Below are 23135 nucleotides of genomic sequence, written 5' to 3'. Positions count from 1 at the left end.
TTTAAAACATTTGGTGCTACAACTGTTCTTCTATCAACTGCTATTGAGCCATATTTTGGGATAAGGCTATTTTTACATTTTGCCTCTACCATTATAATAAATACTTCTGTATTCATTATATGCTGAGCAGGAGAGTAACAATGGCTAGACAAGCATGGGAATGTGCTGCTCAAAGGAGACACTTGAATAATTATCTTTTATATTGTGAAGTATTTGTGAGTAATAATTTAAGTGAGTTTAAAGACACTAGTGAAAATGCCCTAACCATTTGCTTTACACATTTATATTGGGGAGAACATAGATCTATGCAGGCTTCTGTTCATTGGCATTAGGGCAATAGGTCAGTCATGCCCCCCTCCAACCCTCTAGTCATCCAGCCAGAATTAAGCCTGTTTACTTCCCAGAGAGTTTAGTGGAAGAGTTGCCCATATGCTTATTCCTTTCCCATTGAAATCAAAGGAGTGCTTAATTTTCACTGGATCATGTACTTAGTGTTTACATCCAGGAAAACTGTGTGGTTGTTTTAAAAATAATTTTACACATGGATATGATGATTGTATAAATTGTTCAATAATCTGTATTTTAGAATGTGTTCTTCCTTGACACTTTGATATTGGCCAAATACTATGAAAGCAGCTGGAACTCTATTCTTGTTGGTTGAGATGAAATACTTTAAAAAATATTCAGTTAATTTCTTATTATGGCCTGGGTTGCAGCTAATGAGATCCCAAAGAGATATTTCCTCTTGGCAGGTAATAGGTCCCCCCCCACCTTCTTTCACCTCCCAAGCATCTGAGACAGAATATTTGGCTTAGATGAATGTTGCTCTGGCAATGTTGCAGCACATTCTAATTAAGCCACAGTGTCAAGTCATTTTATATCTGTTATAATGATAGCTGAAAACAGATTATATTAAAATATCCACAGGTTTAAGGGACATAAATGGTGGTGATGCCCAGTTCTTCTAACAAAACATGTGTGCAGGTACATATGCTTCTCAAATTCACCATCAGAGAAGAGACTTCAGTTATCTGGTCCACAAGGTGTCCTGTTATAAAACTAGTTTCTGTTTCCAGGCTGAGGTCCTCTGATACCCCAGGTACATAGAGCATTTTGCCTTAGTATTCAGGTGGGTCCCACACCACACAGAGACAGTGCCACCTAGTGAATATGAAGACATTCTACAAGAGAGTTTTGTGAGGGTGTGTTTTTTGTATATGGAAACTAAGAAAAGGAAACAACAAGCATATCTGGGATGATTCTCCATAATGAATGAAATAAACTATTTTAAAAACCTAATTCAAATGTTTATAGAAATACAAACAAATACTGTATGCACAAAGTCAGGTGGCAAAAGCACAAATCACCAGTGTACCAACAAGTATCTCACACAATTTATTATGAGATTTGCAATGTGGCCGATTTCACACGCCAGCTTACCATACTAGAACTCATGGACATCCAATGAAGCTGTATGTTGGTAGATTCAGGGAAGGTAAAAGAAAGTACTTCTTCTTCGCACAAGATTATGGAACTCGCTTCCACAGGAGGCAGTGTTGGCCACCAACCTAGATGGCTTTAAAAGAGGATTAGACAAATTCATGGAGGAAAAGAATATTGAAGGCTACAGGCAATCATGGCTCTGCTCTGCCTCCACAGTTGGAGGCAGCAATGCTTCTGAATACCAGTTGCTGGAAACCACAGGAGGGGAGGGTGCTCTTGTGCTTCCCACAGGCATCTGGTTGGCCACTGTGAGAGCAGGATGCTGGACAGGAAGGGCCATTCGCCTGATCCAGCAAGCTCTTCTTATCCTCTTAGGACAGGGTGGTTGTAATGAAGTATCCAGGTTCAATTTAAAGTGCTTGTTTTAACTTTAAGGTTCTGAAGTACTTGAGACCAGGATTTCTAAAAGACTACCTTCTCCCACTCCCATATGTACTCACTGAATCTTAAGATTTCCTTCAGTGGTCATGCTAAGTGTCCCTGACAAATGAAGTGAAATAGATGGCTATCAGAGAAAGGGCCTTTTAGGCAGTGGCAACCTGGTTATGGAGCAGCCTTCTCAACGAGCTTTACCTGGCGCCATTTTTGGGGTAACTTTGATAACAGCTTAAGACTTTTCTGTTTACCAAGGCCTTATAAATAACTTGCATAGTTTGGTTTTCAAAACTATTATTTAACTTTGGGGATGTGGTGAGTTTTGTCTGCTGTATTTATGTTGCTTCTGATTTTATGGTGTTAGGTCTCACTTTGTATTCAGTTGTATTCTTACTTATTTATTATAAGCCGTCCAGATAACTTTATGTCACGGGGCAGCATACAAATGCCACAGATAAGCCAGTCTCCATAACCATTCAGGAATTAAAGGATCCATATACTTTCCCTACCTGGAGTCTGACTACTAAAGCATTATGAAATATTTGTCTCCTTCAGTGAGAAACCAGAGTTCTAGTTTAAGCCCAAAGTTTACTACTGTTAAGAAGGTTGGTTGTATTGTGCCATATTAGAGCCTTCTCCCTTTCACTCTCCCCCCACAGTACTTCCATCAGAATACCATTATACCGTACTTCGTAGTGGAAACAAATGCTATAAAAAAAATCTTAGGTGTCACCTGGCTCAGGATAATGCACAGGTTCTCATCTGAATCAGAGTGAACGAATTAACAAATTCATGTTGCTATTAAGTGCCAAAAGAAAGTGAGTGGCCAATGTGGCCATGTGTCTCTGTTGAGAATGCAGGCATCCAAAGCATGGCTAGATATCATATATGGTTGTTTTTTAAATGCCTTTTAAAGCTTGGAAAGCAATGGCTTCCTAGATAGAAACGATACTTTTTGCTTTTTAGATTCCAAAGAAACAACAGTTCTCTTCCTAAATTAGATATATAGTGGGTGATAAGAAGAACCAAAAATTTCTATTCTACTGTTCACAACCCATTCCAACACAGAGTGAAATGTTCTTAAGCTCATGGAAAGCCCATTGTGTTAGATTCTGGCCATTGTATTTATTCTACCCCTACAAAATAATTCTTACAAAGTACTTTCATTAAGGCCCTTCTTAGCAGTGATATATAAACTAGCTATGGCATTAATACAACAACACCCAGCTGTCTTGGTGAATTCATTCAAAGTTAGCTGGGCAACAATAAAGTGCTTAGGGGTGCATGGTGTGATTATTTATTTAGCTGCCAGTAGATGGCACTGTCACTTAAATCTGTTATTATAAATAACATTGTTTTTAACAATGGTATCTGAAGAAGTGTGCATGCACACGAAAGCTCATACGAAAATAAAAACTTAGTTGGTCTTTAAGGTGCTACTGAAGGAATTTTTTTATATTGTTTTTAACAGGTGGCCTTGCTGAACATACCTGAAATGGCACATGTGTAAAGCAGTTGCCAAGATACACTTTATTGTTATTATGGATTGCTGTTTGACAGTAGGATTCCAGATTCAGCTCTCAGGCAGAGATCCCCCCCCCCCCGGTTCCAGTCTTATCTGAGATCTCTTATGAGGAAAGCCACACATCAAACTTTTGTGACATATTATATGCCAAAACACTTTCTTTAGCAAAACAATAATTTTTTTTTTGCAACAGATCAAGCATATGAATCAAGGAAAATACCAAGCTATTGAGAGGATTCTGTCAGCTATCTAGAAAACTCTTATTTAGTGTTCTAACAAAATGTTACACCCTATTTATAATCCTGGGAATCTTAGTTTCCATATTTTTTTATATTTAAAAATGCATATCTATATCTCATGGTTGTAGATCCAAACAGGAAAACATGTGAGCGATGCCTGGTAAATGTTAGACTAGCAGAAACTATGTAGGAATTCCAATAGTGATTCTTTTGTCTCATCTCATGCTCACATGTGTGGTTTCTTAAATATATTTATTCAGAACATTTATTTCCCACATCATGGAATTCCTAAGCAATCACCCACCCAGGTACAAAGCAGGCACTCATTTCAGTCAGGTGGCTGTATCACATGCTCTCACATCAAGTCCTAGGATTGATTGATCTATCTATCTTATGGCACATTTGTGTTAGTGTAGTAGTAGTAGAAGAAGAAGAAGCAAAGAGCACCAGTGTCGAAGCAATGATTTTTCAAAATCAACCTTGTTGGACTGGTCATGTTGTTCAGATGCCTGATTATCATCTTCCAAAGCAACTACTCTATTCCAAACTTAAAAATGGAAACCATAATGCTAGCTGTCAACAAAAGAGGTTTAAAGACTCACTCAAGGCAAATCTTTAAAAACTTCGTATAAAGACCAACAATTGGGAAACACTGCCCTGCAAGCGTTCCAATTGGAGAACAACCTTTACCAAAGGTGTGATGGACTTTGAAGACACTCTAACTCAGGACAAAAAGGAGAAACATGCTAAGAGGAAGGCATGTTTCTAGAAACCTATGTCCCCACTGTGGGAAGGACATGTGGATTCAGAATTGGCCTCCACAGTTAGGTACTTACAGACTCACTGTTAAGACCATGTTCATGGAAGACAATCTTACTTGGCTATGAGTGATCGCCAAAGATTCTATCAACACAGGAATGTTGTGCTGCTTGAAGTTTTTTTTGAGGAAAACTTTGGGAAATGTAAACAAACAAACAAACAAACAAAACCTAATATAATTTCAATTCAAATCTGAATATCTCCTGTGCTCATGGATAACTTTCAACTAAACTTTATTTTTAGGGCAGAAGCAAACAAGATGTGTTTGTTTCCAAATCAAATCTCATTATTAATTCACTTGGCTGAATATTTGAACACACAACCAATTAGAAAATTGGTTATTTTACTGTGACTCATTTTCACCTGCTCCACTAATATAAAATGAATGGATATCAATATAAATGTATTTTTAAAAGAAGTATATCTGTCAGTTATTTTAAAAACTATGCAATTCTAAATAAGATTTGATTCAGCACAGGAGATGAAGTGTAAATGAACTTTAGTTTTCACAATACGAAATATCACATCCTTGGAAACGGGGACAAAACTTTAAAATGTCAGTTGAAAACCTTACTTTTTGGCTAAACAATGATTTAGTAAAATTTTCTGGGTGCAATAAATTTTGAATGTACAAAGCTTTTACTTCAAAAGTTTAATGAAGACCTTTGATCTATAGTCGATAAGAGTAAACTGGAGTGCATACCGTAGTTTGCTTTTAGTTTGGTTCATATGATTTCTTTCAACTTAGGTTATTCGTTTTGCTTCCAAGAATCCACCTTTAACAAGGTTGGTATTAAAAGGATAGCATTAAATTTGCATTATGGACGGCTAATTACTGCAAGACAAGAAGCAGCCGTTATTTTTAGATGGACGCTAGTACTGAATTGCTTTCGCCCTCTGTTCCACATTGGCTTCTCATTCGTATTCATTCAAAATGGCACCTGAACATTTCACATTACATTATAGTTGCAGCAGAAAACAGAGCGCGAAGTATGCACATTTTACATGCCACCACAAATCCAGTTTGCTGCAGTGATTCCTGTGAACGAATTTCCAAAGTGTTTATTTATTATGATCTGCCACTCTTCGACGTATAATTAAACACACCACAAGATCCTTTCCGTATTTCGATATGTTTTCCCCAGTTATTTTCTCCAAATGATCCAAATTGCGAAACTGATAATTGGAAAAAGGCACCCCTTGCTGCAAAGTTTGTACAACAAACTGCAAAGTCTCCGATCAACCCACCTGCCTGCCTACGCGGCGATTCTTTTTTTTGTTTTTGTTTTAGGTAACAACAACAACAAGAAGAAGAGGTGTGAATTCGGATTTGAATAACCCTCTAAGGAACTGGGATGATTTCATTGGTGAACTGGGTGAGGGAACTGTCGCTGTGACTTCTATAAGACGCGCCTCGCTCGCCTCGCCTCTATTCGCGCGGTCAAACGAAGGCAACGAAACACTTCCCATGCTTCGTCTCCTCTCGCTGCCCCTTCCCTTCTCCTCCTCCCGCTCAGCCAGGGAAGCGACGCTCCCCGCGGCCTCCACCCCACTTCTCACGCGAGGGCTGCAGCCTTCAGAGCCTGCTGACCATGTTCCAGGAAAATGCCCCTCAGCGCCCGCCCGCCCTCCTGTCAGCACTACGCGGGGCTGCCCGCCTGCCTGCCTGCCTGCCTCCCTCCTTCCCGCCCTTTCTCCTCTCACCTTTGGCGCGCGCGCAAGGGCCCAGCTCGCGGTCTGGACAGGCAGCCAAACCCCTTTCCGCTCCTCTCTCGTTTGCCTCAGAGTCACCCACCTGTCACATCCAGGGCTTCTTCAAGCTGCCGTGGCGGGTTTCTCTTTCCCCTTCAGACCCGAGTCCAGAGCGACACCCAACAAACTGCCCTCCGTTGCCCGCCTGCTGCTGCCCTCAGGCAGCCATGCGGGCGTCTTACCTGCCGCTCAGGCTCTATCTCTGCGCGCAGCTGCCCGCGCGCCCCAGGCCGCCCTCCCTCCCCCCCCCGCGACGGGTCTCCCCCCCTCCTCTCTGTCTCCTCACCTCCCCGCCCCCCCCCATATTTGGCTTTTTGGAATTCCTAATCGCGGCTGGTCCCTGTGATTGGCTGCTCGGCTCTGACCCCGCTCGGGCTCCAGGCTGGGCGTATAAAAGGGGCCTGAGGCGGGGGCTCCCGAGCATTCCCCGGAGCGGGCACCAGGGACCAGCCGCAGCATGACGGGCAAAGCGGGCGACGCGCTCGCCCACAGCCTGCCCGCCAAACTCAAAGCCCCCGACGGCGCGCCTGCTCCTCCGCCGCCGCCGCCCACAGCCTCGGCCCCCCCAGGGGCGGCAGGGGCCCCGGTGGGCTCTGTAGCCGCGGGGGCCAAGCCCGTCTCGGGCCCCGCGGCGCCTCGCTGCACCGGCTTCGGCATCCAGGAGATCCTGGGCTTGAACAAGGAGCCGCCTTCGCACCCTCGCGCGGCCCTGGACTCGTTGCCCGCCGGCCACCTGCTGGCGGCCCGCTCCGTGCTCAGCCCCGCCGGGGTGGGCGGCATGGGCATGGGCTTGCTCAGCGCCGGCAGCCTGCCCGGCTTCTACGCGCAGCCCACGTTCCTGGAGGTGCTGGCCGACCCGCCCGGCGTCCACCTACAGCCGCTGGGCCGAGGCCCCGCGCAGCTCGACACCAGCCAGACGGCCAGCTCAGGTAGAGGCAGAGCCGTGGGGAGGGAGAGGAAGGGGGCAACCGGGAGAGAAAGAGAGAGAGAGAGACCGAGATCCAGGCTCAGGAAAGCGGGAGGCCGCGGCTGCCTTGCCAGGCAACCCCGTGAGGCAGCCCTCCAGGCTGGGCAGCCCCACACAGCCGACCCAGGAGGCCCCCACCTTCGGGCAAGCACAGGCTCTTCTTGCCTTCCCATTGTCAGCGATCTCCGCTTCTTCCAGATCGCGGCTTTTTGAGAATGTGGCCGAGCAGCTCCTTCCCCAGATTGCGGTCATTATAAAGCCATAACGAAAGATAATCGACGGGGGCAAAGGAGAATGGGGCGGGGGCCTCTGGGGGCAGGAAGAGGGGGCGACGTTCGAACACAGGACCGGCCGCTGGTTTTCATCCTTCTGAAGGGATGAGACCGAAACGCGGGGCTCGGCGCTGTTGAAGGTAGCGTGGTCGGGGCTCAAGGTCCCGATTTGTTACCATAAGCGCCAAGGGAATAAAAGGAAATAATATGAAAAGCAATGGCCGGTTCCCAAACGAATAATAATAATTCAGAATAATTTTAAACGGGTAAAAATTAGGAGAAACGGCAAAAGTTGTTATTTTAGAGTTTCTAATACTATAAATACTCGTCCTTGTGTTCCAGCTCCCTTGGTTCAAAGTCCATTTTTTCCAGGCCCTGTCCTTTAAATATAGGGGCAATAAGATTTACTAGGACCCCCAGAATTGCAAGCTTTGGGGCGATGCGCCATCGACTTTCTTTTACATTCATAAATACTTTTTTCTAAAAAAAATTTTTTGACATTTCGAACGGGGAGAAATGTCGCGCAAGGCTTGGAAACGAAACTGGCCTCCAAGTGTGGAAGGGAGAAAATAGAAACAGGAGCCAAGAGCGCACAGAGAGCGAGGCGTCCTCTGGATGCAAAGCGCTGCCAGGGGAACCAGCCAGGGAACGAAACCTGAGTCGATCGCACGAGACCAGCGCCCCGATCCCCTGATCCGGGGAAATCCGAAGCGAGGTCTGAGTGTGAGACTCCCTCGCCTCGCACCCCGGAGCGTCTCGGGGAGCCGGGAGGGGAGACTCACCCGAACACCCCTCCCCTCCAGGAGCTCTGGTCCCCATCGCTGCCGCCTTTCTGTGTCCCCAGATTCCGAGGATGTTTCGTCCAGCGATAGAAAGATGTCCAAATCCTCGTTAAGCCAGAGCAAGAAGAGGAAGAAGAGGCGGCACAGGTAAGGCGGACGCTGTTCTGGAGCCCCGCGAGGCAGAGACCTCCCACCCCAATTGCCTGGCCTGCCCTCCCAATCTCTACATTTGGGCCTCAGGATCCAGGTAGTCAGGATCGAGCCCCCCATCCCCTTGTGCACGCGGGTGGGTGTGGGGCGGGGACGACGACGACAGAGGGGGGAGCTGCAGAGATGCGCCAAGGAGAGTTGCGCCCTTCTCTGGGTCCTCCATCCCAACGGAGTGCTCTGTCTCCTCCACAGGCCGCGTTTCTCAAGGCATTTGTTCTGCCTTTGGGTGCTGTTTTGTCTTGAAACCTCTTACCCAAGAGAGGCCAGGGGGTTCTTCTTGACCTTCGCCCTGGCTGATCCGACCGGCTGCACGGCACGGTGGCACTCTCCCTTCTCCCCGTGAGCCGCAGTTCTCCTTCCCAGGGGGATGTTGTAATCCGGCTTCCTTGCCTAGTGGTCCATTGTCATAAAAGATGCAGCGCCGGGGTGGGGTGGGGAAGCTGTCCTCGGGGACTTCTCTCTGCATTCCTCATTCTCCAGGGATCTTTTGGGTTGTTTCTTTCTCTCTTTTTTAAAAATGAAATAGATTAGGGAAATTTTTTTTTGCCTGTGTTGGGACCCTTTAAAAAGCAAGGCAGTGTTTTGACCCAACCGGAATCTCCGGGTGGTTGTTTGTGTGTGTGAGAGAGATGTTTTTATGAAATACATCCTATAAAATGATATGGCTGGCATCTGCTCAGGAAAACAACAACAACACCACGGGACGGGAGATCAAGGGTGGTTTGTGCGATGAATTTATATTCCTCCCCTCTCGGCAAGAATGCTGCTGCAATTTCCGTGACTAGCAATAAAGTATTCGAAATGTTCCGCAAGCTGACAGGACAGTTTGCAAACATGAGATGTGGGAGAGAGGACAGGAAAGTGAAGAGGTCTTCTGTGGAGGTCTAACCTCCCTTCCCATATCTGTCACAGTCTCAGAGGGGCAACTTGGCCCTGTCATTTTGCCCCCAGGAAAGGGGGACGCGGTCCTCTTTCCAAAAGTAGCTGCGTTCGTCTCTGTAGGACTGCAGGGGTGGCCAGGGAAATATTCCCATGCGAGCCATTGGCAATCCCGTTATTCCTGAAATTCAGGACAATGGGACAGCAATGCATCTGTTCGGACCCGGTTTGGGGAAATAATTAGATCAATTTTGCTAAGCGGCAGAGTGCCTGTGGATTACGAGAACTTTCCCGTGAAAGGTTGGCTAGAATGAGGGAAAGGGCAAATTAAGGGTTCAATATTTCCTTAAGCAGTGCAATTGCCGTGGCAAAGCGGATGCTTCCGTTTCACTTATGAGGTCAAAGCAGATGGGTGACAAGAACTTCCCAGATGAACTGGACTGATACAAGGGAGTGGGCTGATTCGCCGTTTAGATCCAGGTTAAAATCGAAGCACGTTTCCTTTCTGGATCCAAAAAAGAGCTGGAATCAAGTGTTGAATTTCTTAGTGATTTCAGGAGTGGTTTTTTTCTTCTGCCTATAGGTGTACATTATTTACCTTGTCCGGTATATTTGTGTTTTTGTGTGTGTGTTTTTTTTAAAAAAACAATTAATTCACTTATAATTAGATACTTCTCCAACAAGTAGTTGCAAAATGGAGACACACTAGAAATGTCTCTTGTTACTGAGGTTTGTAAACAACGGTTTTTGAGCGGTTGTTGGTACAAAGTGGACTAAGGTGATTTAAAAAAAACGAAATTTAAGTATGTATTTCAGAAAGACGCATTCTGCCATTTATTTTTGACAGGGAAAGTATCCTGCGAGAGAGGTGGGAGAGTTGTGTTGTCCTCCCCCCCCCCCCCCAGCAATTTTTCCAAATGACGATACAGAATAAATAGTCAGCAAATTGCCTCGAGAGAAGGATATCGAATGGTTAAACGAGTTTGCTGTATTCGCATTGGCTGTTATTCCGTTTGGAGGGGGGGGAACACCCCAAACTCTACCAGTTAAAGAACTAATACAAACGCTTGATCGTAGAATATATCCTTTGTATTAACAAGGTCTTTTTGTTAACACTGTTACTGATCTGATACAGTGCGTTAGATTTAAAATGCTTGGAGGTGATTTGAGAGCATATTGGCTGCTTTATTGGAAATTCGCACACTACATTTTCTTTTATTTTTACTAAGTGACTTGGATTTCTTTCTCCTCTGGAGGCTACATTTCTTCAGGAGTGCAGGTGTTGATTTCATATTTATTTGGGCTTGCTTGCATTCGTGCGCACACACACACAGTTAGATGAACTACAATATTGTAATGCAGACTGCTTCCTACCGTAGGTAGATAAATCACAGAACCAGCGGGCTGCCATGCATCAGAAATTGGTGCGGATCGCCTAATGCTCATTCAGATTTCCGGCGCAACAGGAGCATGAAAGGAACCTGTCTGCTCTGCAGGCATCTTTCTTCAACTCCAGTTGTGCTTCCGTTTGTTTCCAGTCCCAGACGATCGTTTTGGGAGTGTGCCTGTCTGTGAGGAGGACTTTGGAATAGATAAACGTGGGAGAAGTGTGTCCTTGGTATGAAATTCGTTGTTTTGAAGAGCTGAAGTCATACTTACTATGCTGTTCACAGCACAGCTGAATTGCTGACTGCACTGGTGGTACTTACTTAGGTTGCAAAGTGTTAGGGAATCTATTTGGTGCTCAGGTCTTTTATAAAAAAGGAAGACGGGCAGATGTGAGAAAGGCTGGGCACTTTCAACATTTTAAAAGAGAAGGTGAGGACTGTGTTGTTTACCCATCAATTTAAATGCCAAACATAGCATCCTGTGCACTGCTATATTTGCACCTGAAAATGCTGATATTAATGCTGCATTGCAAAGAAAGAAAGAAAAGAAAGAAAGAAAGAAAGAAAGAAAAGCAAATAATGGTTTTTATTGTTTAAAACTTGCATTTTGCCATAAAGTCCAACCTTCCACATGAAGCCACTCCCTATAGGTATTGACAAGCAAAACAAAGTCTTTTCAACTTAAAGCATGTCTTCTGACACTGAAAACTACATCTTACAGAATTAAGAGTCACACTGTTGGGTTTGAATGTAGTGAATTTGCCAGATTTTGTTAGGGTTCTGCTTTAGTGCTGTGTGACATATATTCAGTGGTGTTACATTTCACTGCTAATAATAATATGGAAGCAATTTTTTAAAAGATCCATAACTCTTAGCAGTTTAGTTATTGTAATAGCAACTAACCAAATCAGCAAGCCAGCATCCTTATTGTTATTTTGCTAACATATAGCAAAAGATTACGGTACCTTTCTTTTTCTTTTTCTAAAAAAGAAAGGCAAAATGATAGCCTGAAGAACATAACAACAAGTAGTTTAATTCTTAACATGTGTAATTTCCAATAGAGATGTACATATATTTGGACACTCTATAGTTAAGATATATATGTGAGAAACTGAATCCAGTCTAAAACACATTTATTTGTTAGCAAGCACTATTGACTGCAAATGAGCTTACATCCTAGTGAGGGTGCTTAGGCTCACAACCCAGAGAAGCAAAGACAGATTCTATCTGCAATAGCATTCTATTTACAATAAAAAGGCATAGCATATATACAGTGCGATGGTATAGATGATAATCATGTATGCCACTCTGAATTCTTGGTGGGGAAACTGATATGAAAAATAAAATTATAGGGACTCCACATTTTTTGGCTGTAGAAGCTGAGCAGGTGTTTGGGAATGCTACTTTTTGCCCCCCCTCCTGTGGTTTTCTATGAGGTGGTGCTTTCCCCTAATTTAAATATTTTGAGTAGCTTCTGCTACAAATGGGTTTGTTTTTGTGATGGCTTCCTTGACAATGAACAGAAGCAGGAATCTAAGACTACCTAGGAATCTAAGTTTTTTTAAAAAACCAAGTGCCACACTTATTTTTGTTTAACTACCCTCACCCTTTGCCTCCTTCTGAATAATTCTCCATGTGTTGAGAGATTTGCTTTTGTCTCCCACTTTGATTTGTTAATATACTTTATGGATAGGCCTCCGCTTTCAATTCAGCTAGAGGGCTTTGGAGACATAGTTAATTCTTCCATTTCAATAAATTGGACTTGAAGTTAGCCGTTTTATACACACTTACTTTGAGAGTACCCCACTGAGTGAAGAGGGATGCAGCAGACAAAATGTGGGTAGGATTCAACAGCAAAGTGCTTATCTTTGCTTGTCATAACCACAGTGAACTCTCTATGTACCTTTACTTCCTATGGCTTTTGGCTATCCATCTGTAGGTACATATAGGAGGCAACATGGTGTAGTGGATAGAGTGTTGGGACCCAACCTGGGGAACCAAGGTTCAAGTCCCGACTTGACCATGTAACCTTGGGCCAGCCCACCTCTCACCTAACTTAGCTCCCAGAGATGTTGTGGAAGAGGGAGAACCATGTTTGCCACCTTGAGCTAGCTGGGGGAACAAGATGGGATGTAAATGCAAAAAATCAATAATCATATATATTTTAACCACTCTCTAAGCTTTCCCTTTGGTCCTTTGCCCTTTTAGGATAGTCCAACATTTAGTTTAATTTTTACTTTTTCATCAGCTAGTTTTGTTTCCTTCAGGACAATTTTCACATCCTATCAACTGGAGGAGCTGGAAAAAGCATTCAATGAGGCCCATTATCCTGATGTCTATGCGAGGGAGATGTTGGCAATGAAAACAGAACTTCCTGAAGACAGGATACAGGTAATTGTACTGCTATGAGACCCCCCAAAGCACCATGATACTAATTTTCCTTTTCATGTTCTTTAGTTTCTTCAGAAAGGACAATGTATCGTTTTAGACAGAAATAATGTGTCAACGCTAAACAGTTTTCTTGCAACCCAGATCCTCAAAACCTAATTATCAACTGTGCATGAAAAAATAATCCTCAATTGGTTTGGTATTTTTGTGTCTCAGGTTGCATTGTTTGCTCCCAAGTTTTTAGCAAGATGTGTTATACAGGGAGACATGTAAGCTAGAAAATTCCTGAGAAGGGAAGTGTAATGTAGGAAGAAGGCTAAAAGTATCCTTGTTGAAGTGGAATGAGTACAGAGGGCTAAGGATCTATCTGTGAGGATGGAAATGGTTAAAAAAAAGGGAATCCAGGCAGAATTGTGTCCCAAGCAAAGGATTGCTGGAAACTTGGTAAGTGGAAGCTCACGTGAGTGAATGCTTCTCCATACAATAATAAATTTTTTTAAATCCCATAGTTTTTTTTTTTTTAAATGCATGGTTGTGGAGAAGGTTAGGGTAGAACTCTTTCCCCCGACATTCTTTTTTAAAGTAGAAGGTTTTGTATATTAAGAAACAATCTGAAATAGTAGAGCCCAACATAAATTTACTATCTAACAGAAACCTGGACCTGAACTGAACATGCCACGTATTTATTATTCGGAAAATAACGTTATGAGTTAAATTAATCCCTAGTAAAATCAAGAAGTGTTTTATTATTCACCGTAATGGTGTGTAGATTGTGCCCTACGGCTGAGGATTGCTCCCTAAAGCTGAACCAAATAATGGTTTATTAGCAAAAGTCCCTATCAGTGACTGCCAACGGCAGTAGTCTTAAGGAAACTAAAATTTGTAACACTGTGAAAACTGCCCACCACGGGTTTTGGCATGAGTTTTTTGTTTTGTTTCTGCTAACAAATCTATTGCTTGATTTGTAGTGATTTCTTTAAGTTGTGCATTCTGCTAGTGCTTAACTGTGGACCTACCCTTCTAAAAATTGCAGCCTTAAAGCTTAATCCTATGATGAGCCCCTCTCATTGCAAAGTCATGACCTGTGCTGTGCTGCTGACTGCCTCAGCTGATCCCGGGTGTTATGCCAGTACAGTGTGGTGTGTGGCAGAGTGGTCTTGCCCTGAGGTGTCATGTGATGCACAACTCTTACATGGCAAGAGTGGGGCAGCTAATGTTTGCTGCAAGCTAAAAAGCATTTCACTTGCTCGGTCACCTTTCACGGGTGTACTGCTCTCTATGCTTGAGATATGGTGGAGGGGCTTTCGTTGAGGTTGCGACCGATGTAGGTAGCAAAACAGAATGCACCTTGTGCTACTTCCTTTGTACAGGAAACAGTTGTACCGATGACAGTATACAGCACTTCATGTCTTACCACAGATCAGAGGTCTCAAGCATCAATAGTGCCGAAACATAGGAAACTGCCTTATAGCAGGCCAGGCAGTTTGTCCATCTAGTCCAGTGTTATCTGTCTGTCTCAGGTAGAGGGCTTTTCCTGTTACCTTGCTACCCGATCTACTTTTTAACTGGAAATGCAAGAGACTGAGCCCGTGACCTGTGTGCAATGCATGTGTGCCGCTACTGAACTTTGGCCGCCTCTCACTTGTTCACTTGCAAATGAGTGGTGACAGCATCAGGAAATTATGAACTAATGTGGCATTCATAAAACATGGTGCAGGTTAATAATCTGAGCCAAAGCTGGCAGAATCCTGTTGAGAGTTCCTGCTGAAAACCACTCATTATTTCATGAGTCACACCCCCCCCCCACCCGCCCTTGGATACTAGCACAGCATCAGCCCTTACCTACCATCTTTTAATATTTTGTCACATTAATTGCGACTTCATTGGGTTTCCTTGCTTCGGATATTTGCATACTGTACTCTTCTTCTAATCCCCCCCAACATCCCTTGGGCTTTCACCTTCCTATAGCACCCCCTCCCCCGTCGACTCAAACTGTTTACTTAAATTATGCACCATAAATCACCTTCTCTCCAGCTCCTTAATCATTTGGTTGCTCTCTGCTGAACTCTTTCCAATTTGTCAATCTTCGTGGTAACAAGACATAAAGTGTGTTTGATTGCAGTGTGCCAGGTTGGGTCTTCTTGTGGCTTTAAATGGGACTGGAGACTCCTGTCCTTGAGGGTCATAGGTGACATTCAACTAATATTGGCTTATATCTGAGATCACATTGTGCCTTGTGCACTTCCTTTACTCAGGGATATTGCTTAAATTTCTAAAACCTATTGTTTCCCCTCCCCTTTCGTCTCTAACCTGTGACTGTGACCCAGCAGACCACGTGAAAAATTCTGCAAACACCCACATTTCCAAGAGCCTTTCCACTGCATGTTTTACTTAGTGCTAAGAGTGCCTTGCAGTTATTCATTTGTTGCTCCTTCAAGCTAGCACAGTTACTGGGGAGAAACTGCTTGTTCCTAGCTTTAAAATGGGAAAATTGTGTTGCTGGGGAAAGCACATTTTACCCCAGCTAGCACTTCCAGTGTTCTTCAGAACTCCTTCCTTATGTATACTGGTTTGACATCCACATGGGGTGACATGCACACCTACTTGCTGATCAAAAGACAATGGGCTGCCCAGGAGACAGGGTCAGGCCTTCTTGGTGGTGGCACCCTCCTCCATTGCGAAACTTGTCTAAGCTCAACTTTCATGAGGCTTGAGATGACAGGTGAAGATCTTCTTAATGAGACTAGGTCAGTTTGGAAGCTGAAAATGCTAAATAATGCTGTGCAGGGTATTTGTGTTTTACCATTTTTAGATAATATTTTAATTGACTTATGAGTTTTATGTAATACATTCTTTTAAATATTGCAGTACTATGGTCGATGTTAGCTGCTTTGGGTGTTGTATGGCTGGAATGTCAGTTAAGATAGTAAAATGAACAAGCAAGCAAGCAAGCAAGCAAGCAAATAAGCTAGAGATATAGACAGATATATACTTCTGGGACTGTGGTTATAGGAATATCATAAGGGCCCATTGACTAGTGCTCCCATGAAATTGCAGCTAGCCTGTATTGGCCATCACTCCCGTCCCTTACCACTGACCACACCGTTTTGTAAGCTTTTAAAAAAGTATTAGTTGAATTTTATTACTTTTCTTTTGCAAAGACGTTTTTGCTGCTTGCACACAAGCTTGACCACATGTGCTCATGCATAAAAAAGCACGGCAGCGCGAATTAGGCATTCATCTTATACTGAGTCCGACCACTGGTCCATCGAGCACAGTGCCAGAGATGGGGCCTTTCTATCCTGCTTGACATAGTTGGACTCCAACTCCCATCAGCCCCACCCAGCATGATCAAGGGTCAGAGATGATGGGAATGGTAGCCCACATAGCTGCTAAGTTCTCCCTTTTTTAAGGGAAATTCCCTTATGCTGAATAGGCTTCCTCGTGAGAAAAGGGAAAACTTGGCAGCTATGGGTAGCCCAACAAGGGACCACAAGTTCTCTTTCCTTGGTCTACAATGACTGGGAGCAGCTCTTCAGAATTTCATGTGGGGACTTCACCATTTCTACCTGGAGATGCCTGGTTTTGAACTTGGGACCTTGTGTGTGCATCTATAGCAGATGCTACACCACTGAGTTAGCAAGGAATCTGAGAAGAAGGGTAGGTTCTAGGATAACAGCAGGTATCATATTGAGGGCAGGAGATTCCAGTTTAACTGGGTGACCAGACAAATGCACACAAGCTTAAGCGAAAGTATGCGAATAGGCACCATCAGAATACTCCAAGCAATGAAGCTGTATTGGTGCCCGTGTGCCAGAACTTACAGTGTTGTGGCCAATAGGGAGCCCCCTTTCTGAACCCTGAGTACTGTACTTATCTCATGACCCTTGCATAGGAGACAATGGTACCCACCATGGAATAAGGGCCAACACGTGGTATCCTCATATTGCAGAGGTGTGAAGGACAGATACTTTGTGGCTATGGAACTTTTAAAAGTCAGAAGATATGGTAGGAATGTATTATCCGAGATTCACACACATGAAACTAATATACCCAGTGCCTTTTATAGGATGGTCGGGGTCCAGGGAATGAACCAAAGAATAAGAGACCGAGAAGACACAATCAATGCGGTAAAGGCTTATCCAATGAGAAGGAATGCATTGTGAAATGTATTATACTGTACTCTATTCAAATTTAAGATTCTGTTTCAACTTCATGCATTCTGTCATTCCCCCCCCCCACCAAAAAAGGGGGCAAGTTTGAGAGTAGTTAGTTGTTTATGTCTGCAGTTTATGTCACTTCCAAATAAGTTTTACATTGAGAATCAGTTCAGAGAATTAATTGTAAATCAAGCCTCATTAATTCTCCTTATAGTGAGGAAAAGAATAAATTAAGGATTCTGGAAGACCGGGGTGGGTGGACATTGGCAAAGGAGATGCAAGCATCTTTCCCATCATTTCAGCTTCAGTTCAATTAATGTGAGTCTCTTTATTGGCAAGAGAGGATGCTGACCATTTCCCCATCCCTTGCAACCCAGTGCTTTGTGATACTCTATCACTGACCGATGAGGAGGAGAAAACAGAGCAATCTTCTATTTGTCAGAAGCATTTTGCTTCCCTAGATCTCACCTTAGACCACATCAGAGGAAGGGATGAGAGTAGATTCTCGAGACATTAAGTCTTCATTACTGTAGTTATATCCTCTTTAATGGTCCTGGTCAAAAATATGAACGTAGAGCTATAAAGTGATGTTGGCTGGAGACACTTTGAAAACATTTCCAAGCAAAATTATAGTTATCTTCCCTGGTCTATTATTGTAACATGGATATCTAACATCCGATCATGGTACTTTCTTGTGAATGTTAAGTATTTCATTGTTTTTCAGGATATGAACAGGGGAAAATATAGAGAGAAGTGGGGAAAGAATTGCAGCAGGAAATACAGAATGAAAGTGAGAGTTAGGAGAGGAAAGAAATGCAACTCTCAATAGCGAGTTCTTAAATGAACTGCATTCTCTCAGTGAATTACACTGGCTGTGTTGTAAAGGCACTGAACAAATGATTGAAAACATAAGGTTTATAAAATAGGTTGAAACAAAATTTAAAAAATTATTTTGTTTCGACTACGGCAGACCAACACACTTACCTGTAACTATAAAATAGGTGTAAAGGATGTAAGTTGGAAGATGCCCAATGTGGCAGAAGGAAGGATGATTCCAGGAAATGCAAATATAGTGCCATATTTCTTAGAAGTTATCTAGCATATGGTTGTACAGCACAGAAAAGTCTCTCTTCTCATGCTACTTATCATGATACCTATTCCATGTGATCATAGTGTGCATTCTTCATATATTAAATAAAGCAGTTGATGGCCACTCCATTTCCATGCAAATATGTTCTTGTGAATCCTTTTGTCAGGTATCCAATGGCTATTTGCAGTTCAATATATAATATATAAACCCCACATTCTGCTTTCAGCATTTCCTTTTTCCCCTTTTTATTAATATTTAATATTTGTTTTCCGACCTAAAAGGCCTTCAAAGTGGTTTGCATTTTAAAAAACCAATAAAATACAAAACAACAGTGAAGCAACTAAATAAAACTAACAGGCACAAGAGGGACGCAGGTGGCGCTGTGGGTTAAACCACAGAGCCTAGGGCTTGCTGATCAGAAGATTGGCAGTTCAAATCCCCACGACGAGGTGAGCTCCCATTGCTCAGTCCTAGCTCCTGCCAACCTAGCAGTTTGAAAGCATGTCAAAGTGCAAGTAGATAAATAGGTACTGCTACAGTGGGAAGGTAAACAGCATTTCCATGTGCTGCTCTGGTTCGCCAGAAGCAGCTTTGTCATGCTGGCCACATGACCTGGAAGCTGTACGCTGGCTCCCTTGGCCAATAACACGAGATGAGCACCGCAACCCCAGAGTTAGTCACGACTGGACCTAATGATCAGGGGTCCCTTTACCTTTTTAACAGGCACAAGACCTGGCAAAATAAAACAGTCTTCGCAGCTCCCCTAAAACTTGTAGTGTTTGAGCCACATGAGTCTCCAGACATTCGATTCCGGCTTGATAAAGGTACTATTTCGTGCTTGATATTTGATATCATGTGTTTTTAAATAGCTGATACACATGATTGGATAATGCATACTGAATGTGTAGAAGATGCAGTGGTGTTTTTTTTTTAATGTTGGCATATTAAATTAATGCACATGTTTTTGGATAGACTCGGCTCAGTGAAAATGATTCTGCTCTGTGAAAACGGCACTTTCTCATTGTGAGTGATGCCCATTCTTCCCAGCCCGCTATCCCTGATAGGATCATGCAGTCTTGTCCTGCTAGGTCTCATCTTAGCAGAAGTCACAGAACGGCCAGCTCAGCACTGTGTCATGGAACAGTTTCTTGCTTTCCCAGAATTCTGAATAATCAGCTGGTCAAGCCTCCTTTTCATGCTGTCAAGCTAGCAGCCTCAATTATTTGGAGCGGAAAGTGGAGAAATCTATCTGCCACTATCCTCCAATGATATGAGAGAAGGGACTGAGGAAACAGCTTCTGTTTCCCCACGCTAATGGTGTTTGAGAACTCAGGATACTAGTGAGGCCTGGCGTCTCCACCATGCTCTACCCCAGTGGTTGAAATTCACAGTACTGTCTGGATGATTTGGTAGCAACATCATTGTAGCCTGCCTAACTGAGTAGACTACTCCTCACTGTTGCCCAGAGTTTTCCCATTTGCACACCTAAAGTTTTCTCATTTGCACACCTAAAGTTCCTTCATACTCAAAGCTCTCATTCCCAGAACTGTTTGCTCTAGGAACTGAGTACAGATAACAGATTCCCCCCCCCCCCATACTGGCTTATCACAACTTCCCCAGTTGAAATGAATATTGTTAAAATGAAATGAATATGGTTGTTTTTAAACATTCTAATGACTTCACATATGTGCCACATTGATATTATCAATTCTGTTTGTGCTTTTTGTCAGCTAGAAGTGGAACAGGGCAGATTTAGGTGTATCTAGCCTACAGCAGTGGTATCAATAAATATTTTCAGAAATAAGTTAACAGATCGCTTAGCAATTAGTGAGGTCACTGGCAAGAAAAGTCCCCATACATTGCAGAACAACCCTCTTTCCTTGTAGTAGCATTCCTCTGCAAGTTTCTGGAAGGCAGCAGGGGCAGTGCCAGCTATCCATCTTGTGATCAGGTATGCAAGGTGTGTGCCACCTTTACTGTGCTCATTTAACTTCATATCCCTTTTAATAGAGTCATAGAAAGTGATGCTGCCATAAACAGTGCCAATAATCTTGACATTGCATTTGAATAGGTAGCCATAAAACAGTTCCTGGTTTATAAGAGCATAGCAGCTTTCTGCAACAAAACTTAGAACTGGAAATTTCTAAACCAGTTCAGGTGTGTGCTCATAGGAAGGTTTAGGAACCACCTTTCTGAAGACAACAGTCCAAGCTGAGCTCATATTTTTTTCCGTAACTGACAGAAGAAAATAGTTCTTCATGTCTTGCATTGAGGACAAGGAAGTACTCAGAGTCATCTCAAGCAACTTACTTCCAGATAGGTTGAGCAATAGGCTGCTGCAGCCTCTTATGCTTCAAATTAACTTCAACACATACAGTTTCCTGTAATGTGTAAAATCTATTTTTGACATTTATGTTCCACAATAAAAAGCCAGTACAGGATTCACAAAGAAACATCTTTAGAGGCTGGCTTTGCAGGGTCTTATGCAGATCATGGAGCACCCAAGTTTCAGATGCTGCAGCCTAGCCTATTCTGAGCATGCTTCCAACCCCCTTTGAGGGGTTCCCACCTGGACAGAAGACATTCACTCGCGTATTAATGCTCCAGCAGTCCCTCTGACTCTGGATTCAGCTCTGGCTCAGGTTTGATTTAAAGTCTTCCCACCTCTACTATTCCTGCCTGCTTGATGGCATTACCAGGGATTCCTTAAACGGAGCAGGATCCAACCTGGATCAAGATCAAGCTACTCTTGCTACAGTCACCTCCACCAAAACCAGCATACCCAAGCAGAGGCCTGGAGCATCTACTTACCCTTCCTGGAGCCTGCTAGGCTCCACAGAGGACCTGCTGTTCAGTACTGAAAGAGAAGCCAGGCTTCAATGAGCAGACAGCGGAGGTGAACAAGGCATCCTGCACGAGGAGCGAGCAGCTCCCACCCTGAATCTACAAGAATCCAATGTACTCTTGTAAAGTGCTCTTTGGAAGGTCTGATCATCACCTTCTGTGCACTTGGCTGGTGAGAGTGGAATGGCCTGGTAAGGTAACAAGCACCCCTGCTACTCTCCCAAAGGTAATGTGCTGAAAGGCTATGCCATGCCTATCCAGTGTTTGAATTGGAGACATCTGTGAATGCTCTGCTCCAGTATTGTTGTGCCGAGTCCTGTGGGCTGAGTGAGTACTGTATCAAGATGTCCAGCCACAGGATGTGCTGCAAAGAAGTGCAGGAGATTCCTTTGGTCCTAGCACGCAGCAATTTCATGTGCAGCCCAACCCAAAGGCTTGACAAAATGGTCCTCATGCTAGCCATTGATGGGATGTCGAATGCCAAGGCTTGTCTTCAGTGGCCTGTTTAGTGGTGTGGTGCAGGCAGGTCGGCAAGCACAAGTACCATATTGGATCTATCTGTGTCCTTCAACAACCAACCAGCCATCTGAAAGCAGTGAGTGCTGGGTTTGTGGAGATCAAAACAACCAAGTTTCCAGTACAAGTTCCAACTAATCCGTACGTGGAAGATACCAGGGTGTGTCAGGTCTGCAGTCTTAATCAAGTCCCTTCTTCTACAGAGGCCAGCTCTGCTTCAAGCACTTCTGTTGCTCCTACGGGCATTGGAAACATTCCATGGAGATCTTTTATCACTACCGCCCACTGATGAACAACCAGAAGAATAGAGACTCTATCTAGAGCAGCGGTGGGGGCACCAGGAACTGCTGCAGTTCCTGCAGAAGGAAGTCCTCCTGTTTACCTACCACTGGTGCCTACTGGTGCCACACCCAGGCTGGGGATGCCCCTCTGAAGGACATAATGGGGAATCTTGCCTTCATGTTTGCACTTAATGGTCTTTATTTGTTCCTGCACAGTGATTGGAGGGGGGGGGCGTGTTATGGGGCAGTTCAGACTGGAGGGCCCATCAAACAATCCTGTAGTTCCCAGATGTTGGTTCCTTCTTGCTGGTGAGAACATTTGTTTAATGAAGATGCCTTCACCTTCACCAGTTTTTACCTGCCTTGCAGTACTGATGGCAATAATGCAGGTGTAATTGTGGGGTGTTGTTGTTGTTGTTGTTGTTGTTGTTTTGCAGTTGTCTTATAGTGTGTTTCCGTTCCATTCATTTAAACCTCTGTGGAATGAACCGATTGTTCAGCGAGTGTTATTCATTTAAACAAAATCAGATTTCACATTTTACGCTCCAGGATTTTTACTACAGTAGTTCCTTTTTACACTCTTGCAAAAGTTTTTAAGTTGCTTGAGATGAGATGAGATTTTTTTCTTTTTTTCCAAGCATCTTTTAACATAATTGTGAAAGGTTGCTGGGAGCTGTTAAAAAACAAACAAAACCCAAAGTTTCCCAGTTGCAAAAGGCAGAATTTGCAACCCCAGGAGAATAGACTTTTTGGATTTTGAAAATGGACCAGATCTTGATATATATAGCTTTTGCACTTTCAAGTTGTACTGAAGAGGGGCTTGATAAAGGTTTTTAATCACCAAGTCACAGTACTTCATTTTTTAAAAAATAAATGAGCTGGTTTAAAGGGCTGCACTTTGGTGGGGCAGGCAAAGATTCCCGAGAGTCCTGTTCTGGGGAGAGAGAGAGAGAGAGAGAGAGAGATTCTGGGAGCCCTTAAAGAATCTAGTAAGCCAGCAGCTCAGTCCACAAATTGTACTGGGAGTTGAAGTTCTTATTCTGTTTTATTTTTCTTCCTCTTTTGGAAGCTGTGTGCTAAAGGATGAGTTTTCTAAGTTATCTCCCTTCTCCCTACTGAGCTGATGTTGCATATTCCAGCTGTTG

General features: G+C 43.6%; 1 protein-coding gene and 1 pseudogene across 1 annotated transcript in view; both read left to right on the top strand.

Moving 5' to 3' along the window:
* The first annotated feature begins 6670 nt into the window (after positions 1-6670).
* The window catches only part of VSX2 (visual system homeobox 2), a 30653-nt gene continuing 14188 nt past the window's right edge, over positions 6671-23135 (top strand). The window contains exons 1-3 of the mRNA XM_035118706.2: positions 6671-7142; positions 8297-8381; positions 12979-13102. Coding sequence (XP_034974597.2) covers positions 6671-7142; positions 8297-8381; positions 12979-13102 — 681 coding nt within the window. The remainder of the gene's footprint in view (positions 7143-8296; positions 8382-12978; positions 13103-23135) is intronic.
* LOC118094450 (cytoplasmic polyadenylation element-binding protein 1-B-like) lies at positions 17170-22030 on the top strand (annotated as a pseudogene).

The sequence above is a fragment of the Zootoca vivipara genome, chromosome 1 (assembly GCF_963506605.1).
Source record: "Zootoca vivipara chromosome 1, rZooViv1.1, whole genome shotgun sequence".
Lineage (NCBI taxonomy): Eukaryota > Metazoa > Chordata > Lepidosauria > Squamata > Lacertidae > Zootoca > Zootoca vivipara.
The sequence above is the reverse complement of the archived record's forward strand: the minus strand, read 5'-3'. Positions and strand labels throughout refer to the sequence as shown.